At 35.9% G+C, this 22,336-nt stretch overlaps 1 protein-coding gene across 3 annotated transcripts in view; it reads left to right on the top strand.

The window, feature by feature from the left end:
• ATAD2B (ATPase family AAA domain containing 2B) overlaps positions 1-22,336 on the top strand; it is a 230,279-nt gene that overhangs the window by 110,829 nt on the left and 97,114 nt on the right. For all 3 annotated transcript variants that reach the window (XR_004428482.1, XM_033176396.1, XM_033176395.1), the window contains exons 18-19: positions 5,122-5,308; positions 16,455-16,640. Coding sequence is in view for 2 of the 3 variants with exons in the window: in XM_033176396.1 (XP_033032287.1) it covers positions 5,122-5,308; positions 16,455-16,640 (373 nt within the window). In the remaining variant the exon portion in view is untranslated. The remainder of the gene's footprint in view (positions 1-5,121; positions 5,309-16,454; positions 16,641-22,336) is intronic.

The following is a 22,336-nucleotide window of genomic DNA, read 5'->3' as shown; positions in this document are numbered from 1 at the left end:
AACAGATAAAAGGTGTCTATCATTATTTTCATTTATGTTTTCTCAATTTTTTGATCTCTTTGTTAATGACTACCGTTTCGTTCTCAAGCCTAGATTGCTCTTGATCTTCAGACCCTGACCAGTGACCCATCTCCCCTTTGTTGTACCATGGATCTTTCCATACATAGCTGGACTATATCGCTCCTTCTCTCCCTGTGACTCCTATGAGCCACCATTCATTCAGTTGTCTCAGCTAGAATTTGACATCATTCTCAACTTCTTTCCTTTTATTTCTTTCTTTGTCTAGTCAATGACCAAGTCTTTTTGATTTTTCTTACTAAGTAAGTCTCATCACAGGCTATTCCTTCTTCCTCTAACACTATTCTTGTTGAATTGTCATTCACATCTCATGCTTGGCTTACTATAGCAGATGCCTGATTATCTTTCCTCTCATTTGCCTTCTTTCAAAACCCTTTCCCATACTGACATGCTGAGATAGTTATCTGCCCTAAACTTGTATATGATTATCTTGCTGCTCTAAAGTATCTTAATGCTTCCCTATTGTCTTCAGTACACATTCCAAACTTTTATTTCTATTTTTATTTTTTTGAGACGGAGTCTTGTTGTGTTGCCCAGGGTGGAGTGCAGTGGCACGATCTTGGCTCACTGCAAGGTCTGTCTCCTGGGTTCACACCATTCTCCTGCCTCAGCCTCCTGAGTAGCTGGTACTACAGGTGCCTGCCACCACGCCTGGCTAATTTTTTTGTATTTTTAGTAGAGACGGGGTTTCACCATGTTGGCCAGGATGATCTCGATCTCTTGACCTTGTGATCTGCCCGCCTTGGCCTCCCAAAGTGTTGGAATTATGGGTGTAAGCCACCATTCCGGGCCACATTCCAAACTTTTAACATGGCTTACAGAACCCTTGTAGCCCTTCGTAGTCTAATTTACCTTCCTTTTTCTCTCCCACCCTAGTACCTTTACCACACCCTCTACAACTTGTCCCCAGTACTTCAAAATAAACGAACAAACAAATAAAACCAAAACTGGCTATATGAACTGTATCAGTTATCCCAAAGAGCCATGTTCTTTTTAACCTTTGTTCCTTTGTGCATCCTGTTTTGCAGTCTTGGAATTCATCTCTTGTACCTCCAATCTGTTGGGTTTCTGTCTTGGTAACAGTTTTCCAGGAATGGCTTCTATGAGTCTCTAATTGGTATCTTCCATAGCACTGTGTACTTACACAGTACCACTTACTAATCACATTGAATTATGGCAATTTGTGTATTAACTTTTTTACTAAATACCACTCAATTATGTGCTCTATGACAACACTGGTATTGTTTGATACTTAGGGCTAAGGCATTCAGCATGGGAGGCATTCTATAGTTATATAATTAAATAAACATTTGAAAAAGTTTCCTATTTCTATTTTCTTTTTGAATTGTCTGTTTTCTTCCTTTGCCCATGGAGGTTTTTTTAAAAACTATGCATATAAACTCTTTGTACATTAAGAACCGTTCCTGTTTATGACAAATTCTTTTTATTAAATTTTCTTTTTATGCTTTTTCTATCAATTTTTTTTTTCAGATGGGATCTCTATGTTGCCCAGGTGTCTTGAACTCCTGAGCTCAAGTCATCCTCCCAACTCAGCCTCCCAAGTAGCTGGGATTACAGGCATTTACTGTGCCCTGCTGTATGACAAATTCTTTATGCCATTTGGTTGTTTGCTATTTGGTTCAGATTATAATTTTTGAGTTACAGAGGTTTTTAGATTATTATGAATTAAAAATATGTGAATTTTTAAATTTAAATTTTGTGTTAGAATTCATTTTGCTTATGCTGTGAAATGACCTGACTCCTCCGTTTTTAAACGTTTATTTTATCATCCATTTCTGTTCTTTTTATTTTATTTTTCGAGATAAGGTCTCACTCTGTCACCCTGGCTGGGGTGCAGTGGCACCATCGTGGCTCACTACAGCCTTGACTTCCTGGACACATGTGATCCTCCCACCTCAGCCTCCTGGTGGCTGGGACTACAGGTGCACACCACCAAGCCTGGCTGATTTTTTTGTTTTTAAATTTTTTGTAGAGATGGGGTTTTGCCATGTTGCCCAGGCTCGTCTCAGAACACCTGGGTTCAAATGATCTGCCTACCTGAGTCTCCCAAGTGCTGGGATTACAGGTGTGAGCCACTGTGTTGCCCTCGTTTGTTTTTATGATTCTTTTCTTATATGAAATTATTTCATATAAGAAAATACAAATTCTTATAAATTTTATAAATTTATATTAATATAAATGTATATATTATATATTATAATTCATATCATCTTATAGTATAAAATAAAATATTTTATATGCATTTTACTATGAATCATAACTATTTTAGTCATATAAAGTATTATAAATTTATATGCATATACATTATTTCATTTTATATGAAATTCCTTCATATAGTGATTACGATTAATCATTTCCTAGACTGCCTTTTATGTTTAATTCTGTTTCTTTGGTATATTCTACATTCTATTAACTGTTATTCTATAATGTGTTTCAGTATAAAGTAGGACACATCTTAACATAGTGAGTTCAGAACCTGGGCTTTGCAGTCAAATGGGCTTGAATGACAATTTGAACTCTTCCATCTGGTTATACAACTTTATAGCTAACCTCCACGCGCCCTGGTTTCTTATCTGTTTAATAAAATGAAACTATGTGTTTCACAGAATTGTTAAGAAAATTGAACAAGAAATCTCTGTGAAGTGCTTGTTACTAAAACATGTTTGAATGCATTAAAATTGGTAGCTTTTTTTTTTTCTTTTTTGAGACTGAGTCTTGCTCTGTCGCAGTGGCGCGATCTCAGCTCACTGCAACCTCTGCCTCCCAGGTTCAAATGATTCTCCTGCCTCAGCCTTCTGAGTAGCTGGGACTACAGGCACGTGCCACCATGCCCAGCTAATTTTTTGTATTTTTAGTAGAGACGGGGTTTCACTGTATTAGCCAGGATGGCCTCAATCTCCTGACCTCATGATCCACCAGCCTCAGCCGCCCAAAGTGCTGGGATTACAGGCGTGAACCACCTCGCCCAGGTGATAGCATGTTTTTAAAAAGTTTTCTTGATGTTCTTACTTGATTATTCTTTCAGTTAAAGTTGTAAATAAGTTGAAACTCCCCTCTTCCCAAAAATTCTTTTGGGATTTCAACTTGAAAATCCTGTGCGTATAAAATGAAAAAGTAAATGGATTAGGAAGAATTGACGTCTTTATATATTTAGTCTTTGTGTTCAGGCTCAGTTTTACTCTTTTCTTGCTAAGACTATAATTTGATAATGTTTGTTTTACCTTTTAATTTTTTTATTTTTTTGCAGTGAATAGGATCTCCTTTCCTTTTTTACATTGGTTATTGATGGTGTTTAGGAAATCTATTGATTTTTCTATTTCTTCTGTCTTGTTACTTTGCTCGTAGATTCTGACAGTTTTTGGTTGATTTCTTGGATTTGCTACTACATAAGCATATGCTTTACAGGTGTCAATTTTTTCCTTTATTGCTTTCTATTCGTTCCATTTGAAATTTGCTTTATTCTTATTGTATTGCCTTAGAATGTCTAGGACTCCCCACAGTGAGAGTAAACTTTGTTTCATTTGTTATTTTAATGGTGCTGTAGAATCTCGAAATGACAAGTTCAAGTTTGGTTTAATATATTTTCCTTCTCTGGTATGGGGCTTTAGATGTCATCTGTCAGGGTAGGAACAGTTAGTTTTTGTTGTTACAGAAATAATATGTGTTGGAAGAAGTTTATATATATTTGTTATTTTAAAAATTGTGATTGTTTTAGTTTGTTCTTGCTGCTATAACAAAATACCTTAAACGGAGTAATTTATAAACAACCTAAATATATTTATTTATTTTTATTATACTTTAAGTTTTGGGATACATGTGCAGAATGTGCAGGTTTGTTACGTAGGTATACACCTACCAAGGTGGTTTGCAGCACCCATCAACCCGTCATCTGCATTAGGTATTTCTCCTGATGCTATCTATCCCTCCTCTGGTCTCCCACCCACACATAGGCCCCGGTGTGTGATGTTCCCCTCCCTGTGTCCGTGTGTTCTCATTGTTCAGCTCCCACTTATGAGTGAGAACATAACAACATAAATTTATTACTCACAGTTATGGAGGCTGAAAGTCTAAGATCAAGGCTCTGGCAGATTTGGTGTCTGGTGAGGGCTTGGTTTCTACCTCTAAGATGATGCCTTGAGCACTGCTTCCTCTGGAGGTGACCAGTAATGTCTTCACATGGCAGAAGGGATTGAAGGGATTGAAGCTAGCTAGTTTTATTATCAAGCCCTTTGATAATATAACTAATCCATTCATGAGGGCTGACCACTCATGACTTAATCACCTCCTAAAGGCCCTGCCTGTTAATTGAGTCCTACATTTGGAATAATCTTCAGATCCACCTCTTTGTCAAAAAGTAAGATTCCTAACATTTAACCTTGGATAATTAATAACTAAATGATACTGGAGTTTAATGCATCTTCAAGTTAATATATGTGGTATGATAGCAGGAATACCAAGGTTATTTTATTTTAAAGTGGATTTATTTCATTATTTGTTTGTTTGTTTGTTTGTTTAGGTAGAGTTTTGCTCTTGTTGCCCAGGCTGGAGTGCAGTGGTACGATCTCAACTCACTGCAACCTCCGCCTCCTGGATACAAGTGATTCTCCTGCCTCAGCCTCCCGAGTAGCTGGGATTACCGATGCCCGCCACCACAACCAGCTAATTTTTGTATTTTTAGTAGAGACAGGGTTTCACCATGTTGGCCAGGCTGGTCTTGAACTCCTGACTTCAGGTGATCTGCCAGCCTCGGCCTCCCAAAGTGCTAGGATTACAGGCGTGAGCTGCCACGCCTGGCCTGTAAAGTGGATTTTATACTTTTATATCTTGGTTATTAATATGGGCAGAGGTACCAACATTTTAGAACCATAATTAATGAAAAAATAAATCACTGTACTAAAATAATATAGGAAAGTTCTGTTAATTTGGAGTTAAATTGTTTTAATGTAAAAAATTTGCCTGATATTTCATATTTATCTTCAGAATATATGATTTTGAAATAATTGTGTCTTACATGTATTACAGGTCACCATATCATCAGCCAACCTCATACAGGCCACGCTTATTGCTATCTGGAGAACGGGGCTCAGGTCAAACTTCTCACCTTGCTCCAGCACTTTTGCACACTCTAGAAAGATTCTCTGTGCATAGACTAGATCTCCCAGCACTTTATTCAGTTAGTGCCAAAACACCTGAGGAATCATGTGCACAGGTAGGTTTGTATCACATCAGAGCACTTCTGACTTTCTTATTGCTTCTATTTTGGTAATATTTCTAGTGTGTAGTGTTTACAGATAAGATTTTTCAGAGTATGATATGAATATTAACTTTTTGTTGGTTATTCATTGGCATTCTAGTATTAGTGTAAAGGATCCTTTTGATGCATACAGTGTTTTAAGTGAGCTCATTGTCTTTCTCATGATCTTCCTTACTGGAATTTTAATACCCTGTTTCATTATGCATTGTATGTAGAAAGGGAGTTTATTTTGCCTTTTTCTGACCCTCTGTTCAAAGCTGTGGTCTCAGAGCAGTTTCAGACTTTTGTCTTTTCTTAGAGCCTTATCATAGAAGGGGAAATGATATCCAATTTGAGATAGCAGGATTTAATATTCATATTAGAATAGTGATAGCAGTTCAGAAATTATAGATATTTGTGTTGATAGTTGTGTGTTTGATATTTGACTTTCAATTATTTTGTATTTACTGGTTTGTGAAGCAAAGTTCTAGTGGGGCTGTTTATATTTCTTGAGGTTGTTATATATAACCATGGATATATTATGTCATATTGAAACTAGGGATGAGGGTAATACATTTTTTGAGCCAAGGGACCATATCTAAGCCATTTTTGTAACTCTGACAAGGTGTCCAGCTGATAGTGGTCATTAAATGTTTGAATAATAATGTTTCAAATAAATAAATTAGAGAAAGGAATGCCACTTTGTACTTTGCTACTTAGCCTACTTTTAGAGTTAAATAACTGGAGTAGTAACACTTAAAACATTTTACACAATTTTGTTGTTTTTTTCCCAGTTACGTTTTCCAGATACTTAATACATATACTATAACCGACCATTTCCTACATTGTAGCAAGAAATATGCATTTTTTAAACAATTCATAGTAGTATTGATTTAGTTTCTCTTACTCACAGTCTCTGGATATGAACACCCTACCAGCACTTTATCACTTTTAAAGCCCTATTTAAAGGTTTCTTTCCAAAACCCCTCAATTAAATGCTGTCTACCAGTATTTTGCTCCCAGTTTGACACATAAAGATTTTACACATTAGCAGAAACAGTATGAAGGGACTATGAGAAGAAAACTAAAAGTTGCTGGGGGGGACAGTTGAATATATGAAAGATATACCTTATTTGTTTGTTTCCCAACCCAAAGGCCAGAGAAGCTGCTCTCTGCCTTTCATAGTATCATCAGTCTTCTTGGTGGGGGGAGGAAGCCATCTTTATTAAGGAGGCCAGAGCTGGGATAGTCTTTTGTATACTTCCCATATCCCTAAAGTAAATATATGTTTGTTTGTTTGTTTTTTGAGACGGAGTCACACTCTGTTGCCCAGCCTGGAGTGCAGTGGCGCCATTTCAGCTCACTGCAACCTCCCCCTCCAGGGTTCAAGCGATTCTCCTGCCTAAGCCTCCCGAGTAGCTCACACTACAGGCAAGTGCCACCATGCCCAGCTAATTTTTTGTATTTTTAATAGAGATGGTGTTTCACTATGTTAGCCAGGATGGCCTCGATCTGCTGACCTCGTGATCCGCCCTTCTTGGCCTCCCAAAGAAGTAAATATATCTGTAGAGATTTGGCATTTGGGTCTCAAACCAAGCTTGTAGACTTCAAAATTTGGTTGTCTCAAACTAAAATCTCTGCCTTGAGATCTCAGGAGCTTATTTGGTAAACCAAAAGCCAAGAATTTTGTTTGTTATCTTCAGTCTTCTGATAGACTCTTTTGAGGCAGGAGGGTTGGAATGTTCTACATAGATAAATTTCAAATGTATTTGGGCAGTTAAAAACCTGTTGAGCATTCAACTCCATATGTGAATGTACTTCTAGTGTGTGTATGTGTGTGCATGTGTGTGTACACACTACTATTAATCTTTATATTAAGAAATAGCAAAGTTTAGATGGTTTCTCTGCTTTAGATATCAATTAAATGTCAATATTCTCATCACCTCTTATTCTCAGCTCCCATGATCTGATCATTGCTGCAGATCTCTGCATTGGGAGTGAACCACTATATATATAGGAAAAAGAAAGTCTGGGGATTTGGGATGGGCATATCTCAGTGAATACTTCACAGTGCCATCTTCATAGAGAGAGCCATGCCTGGCTAGAATACTTAACAGTGTTTTCATACTAATGATAATGTTGTGTTAATATGTGGAGCTTTAGAGGAAAAAGCACACCTTGTTTATAATTACTGTGTTAAACTTATTTAATTCAGAGTGTAGACTCAAGTCAAATTATGCAGACTAAAATCTCAGTTGTGGTTGTGACCTTGGGCAAGTAGCTTAACACTCTGAGCCTTAATTTTGTCATCTGTGAAACAGAGATGACACCATGAGGTTATCAAATAGGCCTGACATATAGTCCTCAATGAAAGTTAGTTATATTCATGCTTATTACTACTACCGTTGTTGCCACTGCTACTGCTTACAACTAATGAATGGTAAGGCTTTAAATTCAAAGACTGTGAGGTTTTTTTTCCTAAATTAATGTATAAATTAAGTATAGTTCCAATTATAATCTCCTCAAGACTTAGGGAGAGAAGTTAAAAAAAGAGTTCTGTGTTTCTTCTAGAAAATAAATATGAGACTAGCAAGGAGAATTCTAGAGGAAAAACTGTCATTAGGGGGCCCTACCAAAATTTTAAGGGTGTAATAGAGTTACAGTAATAAAGAATGTGTGCCTGTGCAAGAATAGACAAAAGTATTAGAACAGAAGAGACAATTCATGCTTAGACTTTTATAGAAGTAGAATTTGGTGGTGATGACCACAATGGCGATGACATTTCATATCAGTAGATGGAATAAATGGATTATTTACCAAATGGTCTTGGAAAACTAGCAAGTTCCTCCAATAGGGGAAAAAGCAAAACAAAATAAAACTAGGATTTCCTACCTTTTTCTATAGCCCAAAATGAACTCTACATGGTCAGTGGAACTATAAAAGTACTGGAAAAATTCACAAAGTCAGTGTATTTATTATCTTATGTGTGAAAGTAATTTCTAAGCAATGCACAAAAGCTAGAAAACATAAAGATATGAAGGAATTTGATTATATAAAATTTTAAATTACACATGACGAAAAGCATTCCTTAAATTAAATTAATAGATATAGTCTGGGAAAAAGTATATTTGTAGCAGATATGTTGAGAACAGGTTTCCTAAATATGGACAAATGCCTTAAAATCAGTGAGAAGAAAGAATAGCAATCTAATATAAAAATTGGCAAAGTAGAAACATGATATTTATGGGGGAAAAGAAAAAGCAACCAATAACAGATGTGAAAAGATTCTAAGCTTCACTTAAGTGAAAATAAAGTATCAGATTTGTGTTTTTTTTTTTTTTTTAAAAGCTTGATAGTGCCCTGTTGGAGATGTGGAATGCTCATACTTACTTAGTGGAAATGTAAATTTATTTGATATTTTTGGAGTGTAATCTGGCACCGTCTTTTAAAATTTCAAGTACCACATTGATGTAGTGTGAGAAAAGAAAATAACATTTCAAGTACGTATACCCTTTGACCCAGAAATTCTATGTTTAGGAATTTTTCCTAAAGATATGTTAGCTATAAGTATTCAATGCTAAATGGACAAGTATATTTATCACTGTGTCCTGTGTAATTGCCACACAAAACACAAAGGCAAACAAACTGAATATCCCTTCACGTGGGACCAGCTAAAATTAGTTGTGGTGTATCTTGACATACGAAGGAATACTGTCTAGCCATTAACACGAATGAGGTAGATTTACGTGGGCTGAAATGGAAAAATGAAGATGACATTAGTGAAAAAGCAAGTATCCCCCAAAACTGTTAATATGGTTGCATTGACTTGGGTAGAAGGAATCTGGAAGGTTGGAAAATGTGTGAACTTTGCCTTTTTAGTGTATGCTATACTGTTTGGAAAATTCTCTTTTTTGAAGTTTTTATTTGACTATATCGAGCAAACTAAAGATGAAAAAAATCACTTTAAAAGAGAAAAATTTTCTTTTCTTTCTTTCTTTTTTTTTTTGGAGACAGGGTTTTGCTCTTGTTGTCTGGGCTGGAGTACAATGGCGTGATCTTGGCTCACTGCAACCTCCGCCTTCCAGGTTCAAGTGATTCTCCTGCCTAAGCCTCCCGAGTAGGTAGGATTATAGGCACCCGCCACCATGCCCAGCTAATTTTTGTATTTTTAGTACAGACGGGGTTTCACCGTGTTGGTCAGGCTGGTCTTGAACTCCTGACCTCAGGTGATCTACCTGCCTCTGCCTCCCGAAGTGCTGGTTGTAATCTAGGCGTGAGCCGCTGCGCCCGGCCAAGAGAAATAGTTTCAAAGTGAGAAAGATTTTTTTATTTTTGTTTATAGTTGTTCCTTATGGCTAATTTGTATATATATTCACAAACATTACTGGTTTAATGTTATTTAAGTAAAGGTAAGGAAACACTTAGGAAGCGTTGTAGTGAACTATATATTGATGTTACAGGGTTTTTTTTTCTTTTCTTTTTTTTTTTTTTTCTGATGTTTTTCATGGCATCTTTCGGAATCCTGCTTGGCCAACTTTGAATTCTACATCCTCTGGTCTCTTGTACACTTCTTGTCTTTTACTACTGTTTTGTTTTGGTGGGAAGGAGAGAGGTGTCACTTGATAGTGAAAAACAACAAAAACTCACTATCATTTTGGTTGTATTTCACTTTCTCTAGTACATTAAGGCATCTCATCTTCTCAGTGTATACCTAAGAGCTTCTGGGTTAGAAGAGCTTACTCTAGAGTGACTCCTCCTGGATAGTCAGTCTGCCAGGACCTGAGCCATGAAGTGCAGTCTTGATAGCAGACACCCGCACTCTATCTGCAACACTGGCCAGAGACCGGATGTCTTGGTTAATCTGTGATTATATGTGTCTTAAGTGCATATTTAAAATTATTTTACATTCATAAATATAACACTGTCTTTGCTAACAAATTCTGCAAAAAGAAGTTGTTATATAATGTAAGAGGGATTTTAAAATAATTGGTAGATGTTGGTAAGCCAGGTGATAAGTGTGTACAAAAGCTATAGGGAAGAGAGTGCATGAGTCAGGTGGTGAAACACTGGAAAGACTGAAAAAGATTATCTTTTCTTCTGTTCTGTATTCCTTTTTATTTCTTCCTTTTTGCTTCACCTTTCTTGGGAGCTAGTCCTCCTGTACTCAGAGTTCTCTCTCTAAATTGATGTGTAATATAAGAGTTTAGTCTGGTAAGTTATTCTTGCATATTTTCTCTTTTCCCCAGGCTCTAAAATACCTAATATCAATTAAATTTGGTATTTAGTAGTGTAACATGAACATGAAAGGCAGTCTTAAAGGGAATCTTAAATCACTTTTAAAGGGCTGTATGTATATATTTGGTAAGGTGGGAGACCCCTACTTGATATTTTTTATATTGTGGGGATCATGTTTCATTTTATGTCTGTCCTTTAAAACATACATGCGGCCGGGCGCGGTGGCTCAAGCCTGTAATCCCAGCACTTTGGGAGGCCGAGACGGGCGGATCACGAGGTCAGGAGATCGAGACCATCCTGGCTAACACGGTGAAACCCCGTCTCTACTAAAAATACAAAATCTAGCCGGGCGAGGTGGCAGGCGCCTGTAGTCCCAGCTACTCGGGAGGCTGAGGCAGGAGAATGGTGTGAACCCGGGAGGCGGAGCTTGCAGTGAGCTGAGATCCGGCCACTGCACTCCAGTCCCGGTGACAGAGCGAGACTCCGCCTCAAAAAAAAAAAAAAAAACATACATGCACAGGAATATACATGATAGAACTTTCTTTTCTCCTTCTGACGGACTCAGCTATTGATTAATATCATCAACTGGAGTAAAAAATGGCAGAGTTAGTATCTACTATATTAAAAAGCAATGTTTTTCGTATTGTTTCTTAAGATTTAGTGTGCATAAGAATCACCTGAGTGTACTTATACAAATTTCTGATTTTCTGGCTCCACGCCCATAGATTGTGATTCACTCAATTTGGAATGAGTCCCAGGAATCTGTACTTTGTAAAAATGCATCTCAGATATTACTATTCTAGGTTTTCAATAGCTCTCACTTTGAGCTGTAGTACTTTAGCTGGTCACTAGACATTAGTCCAACATTTATTACTGAAACAAATGCGCACGCATGCGCATGTGTGTACACACATATGTTACTGAGCATTTCACAGTCTTCCAAGGGCTTTGGAAGGAGAATGAGAACCCTGGAAGATTTATGGTTGCCCCCTTAAGTTCACAAGTAATTATTGAGTCCTACAGCAAGGCAGGAGATATTAATATTGGTAGTAAAAGACCTTTGGCATTAACACTCTTAAAAAACAAAACTATGATTATCCTTTTCTGACATCCTCAAATATAATTTTTTGCCTCCTGTATATTTCTATTGTTGGTTTGGAAAAAAGGGACTGATAAGTGTGCTGTATTTTATCTTTTTAATTATTAGACAGGTTTGATTCAATTAATGCATTTATATATGGTCTGAAAAGCTTTGGAGTTTAGGTACTATGTGGTGTTGGGAATAATTTCAAAAGGTGAATAAGGTCTTTTCTTGGTGAAAATTTAAATGCATTTATTTCCCCAGAGAGAAATTGTTATCTAGAATTTCCCAGGGGAAATTCTTTTTGGTTGACTAGCATGAAGGTATTAATGTACTTACCTGTGTGTATACTTTGGTTGCTCTTGTGTTTGTGCTTATAGATTTCTGGATTTCTCTGTAGGAGTCTGTGTATACTTTGGATGCTTTTGTGTTTGCTCACATGGATATCTGAGTTTTTCCGTAGCAACACTTAAAAAATAATGTTTTTTTTGAGTTGTAGACAAGTTAAGTTATCCTGACCTGGAGTGTATCATACTTACTGAAATTCTTGAAGTCCTTAGGGAATGAAAATATTAGAAAGAAGAAGAATTTAAGTGATTTAATTTTCATAAAATGCTAATTTGTGTTACTACCATAGTTCAGTAACTAGTACAGATGTGTTTTATAACAGGCTTATTTTGTGTGCATGTAAAGAAATTTGTACCTTATTTATTGAATCCTGAATCTTTAGAATCTAGACATGCTTTCTTTTCACAAGAGATTCCCAATAAATCTTAGATAAAGGGAATATAAATAGATAGAGTAAAGGAATAAAAATGGAATAAAGCCACCAGCAATGCACAGATATTATTTATTTTAATAATTTCTGATAGCATGGCACAAAGAATTAAACTTATTTATTAGTGCCTTTTAATTTTATAAACATTGAGGATGTTGTAGCTCCCAACATTTTTCTTTTACCTGTGTTTTATAATTTTAATATATTTATAATACTGTTAAGTGACTGAGACAAGTTCTGGAAGTTTCTTGATGACAAAAGTTGTTTCTTTTCTATATTGCCCTCTTTAGGCAGGTAAAAGTGATACTGGCTTTGAGCCTTCTGCTTCATTCACATTTGGGTTTAAAAATTGTGTGGTTTTCACTTTCTAAAGGAAATGGCTTGTTGTGGGACTACAAATTCTTAACTTAAAAATACACTAAATTTTCATGGATGGAACATTTTAATTTGATGGCTAAAATGCTGACTTCAAAGTTTAGCTTTTGAGATGATTAGAACTCTTGTAACTATAAGTGCAGTTTATATCATGACTGCTTCCTTGGATGGCTACTTCTAACTTCAGTGACCTGATTTTTGCCTTTAATATCTTTAATATTTAGAGGAAGTAGTTTGTGATTTTTTTAGATAAAGAAAGTTTTAAAAAAAATTTGTTATCTAAGGTCCTTATGATGTCTGTGGCAAGAAGGAGGTCAGAAGGAAATGGAGTATAATGTAATAAAGAATCAAAATGAACAGTTCACATATGCTGGTATTTGTTCATTTTACTTGTGCAAGAGTGCTGGTCATGTCAGAGGTATTTTGAAACGGTTGGTTCAGTAATTTGGCCTACTGTCTTTTTTTTTTTCTATAACAGTTTTTCTGTTTTCTACTACACCTTGCACATCCACCAATCCAAGACACCCTATAGGTGAGTATTTTTCTAGTTCTCAAATGGCATCACTTGTTCCCAAGCCAGTTGCCGCTTCATTGAAACTAGGCTATATTTTTCTATTCTGAATTATCTGGTATTTGATTTCACAGAGTGTATTTTACTCCACACTTTAAAAGTTACCAGCAAACTGCTCAAGAGCTGTTTTTATATTACAGAAAAAAATCATACTAGGATTAAACTTTTTTTTTTCCTATTGCTTATATGCTAAGAATTTTTAAATGCTATTCTCAAACTCTGTTCTTTTTGAATTTTTATTACAAAATGGGAATTAGAACAGGCTGGTTATAAATCTAAAGAAAATATAAAAGTTTATTTTAATATTCTGAGATGACATAGAATAAGGAATTAAAAAGAAAGCTTGTTTTAATAGTGCTTTTTAGTATTTCTAGAAATTAAGGATGGTTTTCCTCTAAAGGCTTAGGAGAAAAATTACAAAAATATTTCATAGATGTTGGTATTTCATGTAGTTAGGTTAATTCTCAATTCATGTAATTATACACTCATAGATCAGAAAGGCAAAGCCTTTTTATTTTTCCATGTTCATCTTAGACTTGCCTGATTTTTTTTCCCCAATAAGTTTTCAAATATAGTTTAATTTTTTTTTTTTTTTATCAAGAAGGACATTTTCTTAAAGGCTTTGGAAGTAAAAAGCCTCCAGTTTTTTTTATTGGACCAGTAGGATGTCACATTCCATTTGTTGATTTTGAGAAGATGAGATGAAAATAAGAAATTTTTTGGAAATGTGGAAAAATTTCTAAATTTTTAAATGGGGTCAATACGATATCATGTTCAGTTTGAGTTCAATATCATGTTAATTTTGAGACAATTGGAGGAAAAAAAGAAATAGAAAAAAAACAAACCTCACCTCTTAGAACTGGTGATGATTGTATGTAGTTCACCCTTGCAAATACAGTTAAGATACTTGTAGTTAACTTCTGACTCTGTCAAATTATTATCACTTAACCTTCTGTTGCTTTGCTCATCCTCTTTGATATTTTTTAATGGTAGATGTTCTCAGCACATGTTCCTGGAAAATCTAATCTAGAAGTACTAAAATCAAAGGCAAAATTTCATTTTTTTAAAGGCATGTTTTCCTGTCTTCTCTCATACCCTGGGCATGTATGTGGTAGCTTGCATGGCCGAATTAAGTGATTGGCTTTGTGAGGTTTCTTAGTAACCTATAGTTGGTTAGTCTTTCGTATGATCACCTTTCTTTCTTTGCTGACTGTCTCTTGTTTTACCAGCACAGAGTGGGGAACTGTAAAGTGACAAAAGGAGTTGGTCACTGTCTTCCATGTAACCATGCCTGATTTGGGTGGCATGTAATTTTTTTTTTTTTTTTAATAAATGCCTCAGTTGCCTTTGTGCTTCTGCATGGTTCTTTCCTTTTGCCAATATTTATGCTTGTTTTTCTCTTATGAATTTTCTACAAGAACTTTGGAAAAAAATAATCCTTGGATTTCCAAGATCCAGGATAGGAGGGTACGTGTTTGCAGAAAAGGTCAAAATTTGAGAGTCCTGAAGGAGTTGTACTGTACAACTGTTCTGGATTGGTGGATATGCAAATATTAAGGAAGGGAAGGAGCAAATATTACTTTTGATGTGAGTGATCATAACATCTACATTTTTTCCAATTACTATTTGAGCCTCTTTCAGTTGGTTTATTATTCAATTGGCAGTATCTTTTATTTTACACAGAAGGTTGAAAGCTGTATAAAATACACTATTTAAGAAATGTATGTAAGTGGTAAGCTTACTCATTAAAGAAAAATAATACTTTTGATTCTTAGGATAGTTTCCAGTAATCCCAATCATTTTAAATATTAAATTCTTCTTTCTTTTTTTTTTTTTTTTTTTTTGAGATGGAGTTTCACTGTCTCCCAGGCTAGAGTGCAGTGGTGCAATCTCGGCTCACTGCGACCTCCGCCTCCCGGGTTCAAGCGATTCTCCTGCCTCAGCCTCCTGAGTAGCTGGGACTACAGGCGTGCGCCACCACACCTGGCTAATTTTTGGATTTTTAGTAGAGATGGAATTTCACCATGTTGGACAGGCTGGTCTTGAACTCCTGACCTCAAGTGATCTGCCTGTCTCGGCCTCCCAAAGTGCTGGGATTACAGGTGTGAGCCACCGTGCCCAGCTTAATTCGTATTTCTGTATCTTGTATATTACATAGGCTAATTGAAATGTGTTAAAAATAAGAGAAAATAAGTAGAGCATTTTAGGAATAGAATTCTCAAAATGGAAGAAAGATTTTTATAGTTCAACTTGTTAAAGATAATGAGAAATGTCCTATTAACATGTCAGAATTTGTTGGTGTGATATTAAACTGTCGACTTAATAAGTAAGGGGCATTAATTCAGCTTGGCAGCTTACTAATAGCCAACCTGGTCCCTACTGGTGTGTGTTGGTACAGCGTGATTGAAACTATGGTTAAGACTCTTTTTAACACCTGAGGAAAACTTGATTTTGTATTTTCTGACAATGGAAGTGTCTCAGAGCTCTTTGCTAATCATTTGCTCTTTAGGTAAGTTAGAGTATTTTGTGACTATTTTATAAAATATTGAACTAAGATAATGGGAGGAGGTGAATGACTGGTTCAGCAGGTAGTTCATTAATTTTAAGCTGTAGCGTGGTACATCTTGGTTAAAGTGATTAATTTATATATTGTATGATTTTAGTCAAGGTGCTCAAAAATGTAAGCTGTGTTGTTATTCTTTGTGTAAAGTTTATGGATATCACATGAGTGCCATAGGTGTATATTTATCTATTTATTTGCAGCATATTTTACAGTGGTGTTTTGCTTTATTATCTTTACATGCTAGATAAGTGGAGCAATTTGATACCTTCCACTGTTAATATATACTGAATAAGAATAATTAAAGGGCAAAACATAACTTTTTTTTGGTGGAGCAAGGGTAGACTGAAGCTGTGTAAGGCTTGTGTATCATTTCTTGAACTTAAATTTCGAGGCTGAAACTAATGACTGTAATAGGCCTGACATATTTCATGTATTTGGAGATTACTGGGTAGAATAATCAATTTGAGTTGTTTAGTGCTGGTTGTTTTCCTTAATCAGATTTTTGTTTTCCTTAATCAGATTTTTCGTGAAGCTCGAAGAACAGTACCTAGTATTGTTTACATGCCTCACATTGGGGATTGGTGGGAAGCTGTCAGTGAAACTGTGAGAGCAACTTTTCTGACATTGTTACAAGATATACCATCATTTTCACCTATATTTTTATTGTCTACCTCTGAAACCATGTACAGTGAACTGCCTGAAGAGGTAAGTACTGATTAAGTATTTATTTTTCCTTATTGTTCTAAAATAGTTGACCCTGTAAATTGGATACCTTTTAATTATTATAAAATCAATACTGTCAGGGTTTATATCCTGGGTGTAACTGCCTATTAGCTGTGTGATGTAGGTAAATTATTTATTATTTTAAGTTTTAGTTTCTTTTTGGGTATAGTGGTATTCCACAGTGTTGTTACAAAGATTGAGATAATTTATGCTTAGAACGGAACCTGACATGTATATATACAGATTCAGCATCTCTAATTAAAAAATTCAAAACCTGAAACTTCTTTGAGTACTGACATGAAGCCACAAACGGAAAATTTGACACCTGACCTCACTTGATGGGTTGCAGTCAAAACTTTGTTTCATGCACAAAATTATTAAAAACGTATAAAATTACCTTCAGGTTATGTGTATAAGATTTTTATGAAACTTAAATGAATTTTGTTTAGACTTGGGTCCCCTCCCCAAGATAATCTCATTATATATGTGCATATATTTTAAAATCTGAAAATGTTTGAAATCTGAAACACATCTAGTCTCAAGCATTTTGGAAAAGGGTTACTCAGCTTTCTAAGACAACTGTGGCTATATCACTATCAGTTATATCCTTCTCATCCTTATCATCTGTGAGGTCATTTGATGAGATTTGACCTTTCAGCTCTTTCATTGATAGCATCATGTTAACTTGAATGTTATTTCTAATATGCGTATTTTTCAAATCAGAAATCTAACTTCAAGTTCATATCTAAGGTAAAATCACAGTTGATTCAGAAAAAATTAGTAGATCATCTTACTTGAGTGGTGTTTTAATACCCCGAGCTTACGAGATCTTGAAATACTCTCCTTTAAAAATGCTTAGAAATATTTTTCCCAGGCCGGGCGCGGTGGCTCAAGCCTGTAATTCCAGCACTTTGGGAGGCCGAAACGGGCGGATCACGAGGTCAGGAGATCGAGACCATCCTGGCTAACACGGTGAAACCCCGTCTCTACTAAAAATACAAAAACTAGCCGGGCGAGGTGGCGGGCGCCTGTAGTCCCAGCTGCTCGGGAGGCTGAGGCAGGAGAATGGCGTGAACCCGGGAGGCGGAGCTTGCAGTGAGCTGAGATCCGGCCACTGCACTCCAGCCTGGGCGACAGAGCGAGACTCCGCCTCAAAAAAAAAAAAAAAAAAAAAAAAAAAAGAAATATTTTTCCCAGGAGACAAAGTAGGAATGATGTTTATATAAAAGATTTACATGTTTGAAATGCTATAATATAAATCTTGATTATGTACAATTTTATGATTACAGTGTTTGTTTACTGAGTTCTTTTATGTTTTAGCTTTCATTATCTTGCTAAAATAGATTTGTATAATTTACTGCTTTTTGTAAGGAAAATATATTAAATGTAGAGTAATTCATTTTTGATTATTCAGTATCTGATAGTATATGAAGACCACTAATCAAAATGTTTATCATAGAGTCCAATAAAGTTTAACAGAATGCTGTATGTAGCAAGAGTTAGAAAAACCAGGGTATTGACTTACTAGTCTTTTGATCTTAGATAAGTACTTGAACCTATAATTGCTTCATTTTCATCTGTGACATGTGGATAATAACAGACAGGGTCATTGGTGTGAGACAGTATATGTGAATTTCTTTTGAAATTATGGAGCTATTAAATGTTTGGTATTAGTATTATAAAATAGCAATGCAGCTGAAGTTGATTTAGAAGAATGGCCTGAACCTGGGTATAACCTAGGAGCCACTTTACAAGTTAGATCCTGTTTCTCAGTTTTATTATAATTTTATAAAAAGAAAGAGAAGAGTTAAAATGTGGGATAAATAAGGATTCTAGGTGGGAACATATAGGGAATATTCCCTGAAACTTTCCCTCTATATTGTTTGAAAAATTTCTAAATAAATGTTTTATGAGCCTGACTTCTTGATAAGCAGTTTTTATGTTGCCTACTTCTGTTGCCCATATGCATGTGTAATTTTACTGTTGGTTTAGTATTTTAAAGCTAACATTATATAATATACATTTTCAATGTTATACTGTTGTCATAACTTTTAATGGATTCAGAAAGCCTACTGACTAGTAAACTTTTTCAGTATTTATTTACCAATACCCTTAATTACTATCTAAAATATTAGAAATTTGCCAGCATTGAATTCTGAAATTTCAGCTCCTTTCCCTCTCGCTTTTGTCTTTATAAGTAGTTATTAAAGCTATCATGGATATCATATTTGTGGGCTGAAGATTATGGGAATTCTCTTTTGATTATATAACATGTTTTATACTAATAGCTTGTAGGAAATTCTCCTCTGTTCCCAAGTCTTACATTTTATTTTATTTGTTTACTTATTTTTGTAGAGACGAAGTCTCATTATGTTGCCCAGGCTGGTCTTGACTCCTGGTCTCAAGCGATCCTCCTGCCTCAGCCTCCCAAAATTCTGGGATTATAGGTGTGAGCCACCATGTCCAGCTAAGCCTTTCATTTTAATTTCAAGTCTACCATTAGAATGCTTGCTTTCTTTTTTCTTTTTTCTTTTTTCTTTTTTTTGAGACGGAGTCTCACTCAGCCGCCCAGGCTGGAGTGCAGTGGCATGATCTTGGCTCACTGCAACCACCGTCTCCCAGGTTCAAGCCCTTCTCCCGTCTCAGCCTCCCGAGTAGCTGGGATTACAGACACCTGCCATCATACCCAGCTAATTTTTGTATTTTAGTAGAGACGGGGTTTCACCACGTTGGCCAGACTGAAAACTCCTGACCTCAGATGGTCTTGAACTCCTGACCTCAGGTGATCTGCCCATCTCGGCCTCCCAAAGTACTAGGATTACAGGCGTGAGCCACTGCACCTAGCCTGCTTGCTTTCTTTAGGTCACAAGCTAAGATAGTAGTGTCTAATATTTAGCACATATTAATAAATATTTGGTGAATGAATGAGCAGCACAGAGAGTTGTAGACCAAGTAGCTGTAGGTTAGCAAGTTGCCAGATCTATGGAAGAAATGAAGTAGATAGTGGGCAGTACAAAACCAATTCTTGGAGAAAAAAATAGCCTATTACCACAGTTGTGGTAATTGTGCTACTGTACTCCAGCCTGGGCAGCAGAGTGAGGCCCTGTCTCAAAAAACAAAAGAAAATTTAATGTCATGAAAATGTGTTTAAATGTATTGTTTTAAAAAATGCAGGTAATAAATCAATATGTATGGTATTATTCTAGTTTATAAATATACAACTGGGAGGATATACATAGAAATGTTAATGGTAATTATCTGTGGATGTAAAGGTTATAATCATTTTAGTTTTTTATTGTCTTATTTTCTATATCTTCCATAATAAATACCATTATAATCAGAAAATAAACCCCATTATTCACAGATGAAGGAGAAAGGAAGTTTCCCTACCTTATTTTTAAAATAGAAGAAAACCCCAAAATAATTAGTCCTTCCATGATTCGTGTCTTATTAGTGGGACAAAATGACAAGTTCATCTTTTAGAACCTCTTTGACATTCTCTTGCGTCTCTTTGTATATATCTGTCTCTCGTAGTTCAATAGTCCCCACAATGAGTTTGTACTCAGTGCGTTAGTATACTGGGAAAAACATTAGCATTTCTGTTCATTTTTATTTTTCGTATTAAATATTTCATGTGTATATGGTTTGTAATAAATAATACTATAAACCATATACACAAAAAATATACTGTGCTCTTAAATATACTGTTTTGCTAATAGTATATTTAATAATAGTATAGCAAAATAGTATATTTAATAGTACAGTATATTTCATGTGTATATGGTTTATAATATATTATTTCCGAATAGTATATTAGCAAAATAGTATATTTAAATAAATATGCATATAGTGATGGGAATATTTTCAGATTTTTTACTGATGAGATGTTTGATCAAAAAAGTTCAGAAATCATTGCACCAGACCAGCTGTTATCAAAGTGTGGTCCAAGGACCCCTGAGGAGTCCCCAAGACTTTTGCAGGGGATTATCAAGTTTCATTTCCAACTACATATCTGCTGAGTCTGGGTTTTCATCATATACTTCAGTCAAACAACATATTGTAACATTGAATACAGAAGCAAAAATGAGAATCCAGTGGTCTTCCATTAAGCCAGACACAAAAGAGAATTGAAAACATTTAAAGCAGTGCTGGCTGGGTGTGGTGGCTCATGCCTATAATCCCATCACTTTGAAAGGCTGAGGCAAGCGGATCACTTGGGCCTAGGAGTACAAGACCAGCCTAGGCAACATGGCGAAACACCCATCTCTACAAAAAATACAAAGATCAGTTAGGTATGGTGGCGCGTGCCTGTAGTCCCAGCTATTCAGGAAGCTGAGGTGGGAGGTTCGCTTAAGCCTGGGAGGTGGAGGATGCAGTGAGCCAAGATCGCACCACTGCACTCCAGCCTGGGTGACAGAGTGAGACTCTGTCTCAAAAAAGTAAGATAAAACAGTGCCACTTTTCTCACTAAATTTTGTTTTATATTTTATGTGTTTTATGTTCTCTCTATATTTTGGAAAAACATATTTTTCAAAATAATGTATGTTTTATTCTTTTAATGTTAATATGTAATGGGTTTATTTAAAATATGTAAATATTGATGCATATAGCTCACATACATAAAAGCTTTTTTGGGGTCCTGAGACCAAAACTTTGTGAACCTCTGGTCTCTAGACCACTAGCTCTTTCAGGTGTTACGAGCCATCACTTCTCCCATTCCTAGCACAGTGCTAACACATGGGAATTACCCAGTAAAAGTATGCTGCATGAAAAAAGGAACGAACAGTTGAATCATCACATAGAATTCACGTAACCCTTGCGCAGCCTCACTCCCTTTCTGCAGAATTCTTTTTCTTTTAAAATATTTTTTCTTTAAATTTTTGCCCACTTGAGAACCATGCAGAATTGTAGTGTAAGTAAATTTACTTTTATAAACCCTTTCTGAAGATACTTGGAGAATCTTAGTTGAGATATATGGGAATTGCAGGATATTTGTGGAGAATTAGAGAAGAGAGCTAATTTAAGGTTGAGCACAGAAAAAAGACTCTTAAGGGAGGAAGCAGAGAAAGTAGAGGTATTTGTAGGAAGGATTATAAACCTTGGCCAGAATTGTACTTCTATTTCTGAAGACATTCACAGTATCTGCTTTGTTATTAAATTATGATGAACAAGTTTCAGGTTATATAATTCAGTATATTGGAAATTAATTTTATTTAAAGAAATATTCCTCAACTCTGCTGATGAAAATAAGATTACATATAGCATTTTGTCATCTTGTTTCATGTAGTTGTGTCTAGGTTTATGGTAGGACCTGGGAGAGGAAAATCAGTAACTTCAAGTAGAAAAATCAAGTAAGGGCATTGAAAACTCAGATTAGGCTGGGCACGGTGGCTCACGCCTGCAATCCCAGCACTTTGGGAGGCCAAGGCAGGCGGATCGCGAGGTCAGGAGATTGAGACCATCCTGGCCAACACTGTGAAACCCCGTCTCTACTACAAATACAAAAATTAGCCAGGCATGGTGGTGGGCCCCTGTAGTCCCAGCTACTCAGAAGGCTGAGGCAGGAGAATGGCGGGAACCCGGGAGGCAGAGCTTGCAGTGAGCCGAAGTCGCGCCACTGCACTCCAGCCTGGGCGACATAGCAAGACTCAGTCTCTAAAGAAAAAAAAAAAAAGATG

The sequence above is a fragment of the Trachypithecus francoisi genome, unplaced genomic scaffold (genome assembly GCF_009764315.1).
Source record: "Trachypithecus francoisi isolate TF-2019V2 unplaced genomic scaffold, Tfra_2.0 Lachesis_group17, whole genome shotgun sequence".
NCBI classification, from domain to species: Eukaryota; Metazoa; Chordata; class Mammalia; order Primates; family Cercopithecidae; genus Trachypithecus; species Trachypithecus francoisi.
The sequence above is the reverse complement of the archived record's forward strand: the minus strand, read 5'-3'. Positions and strand labels throughout refer to the sequence as shown.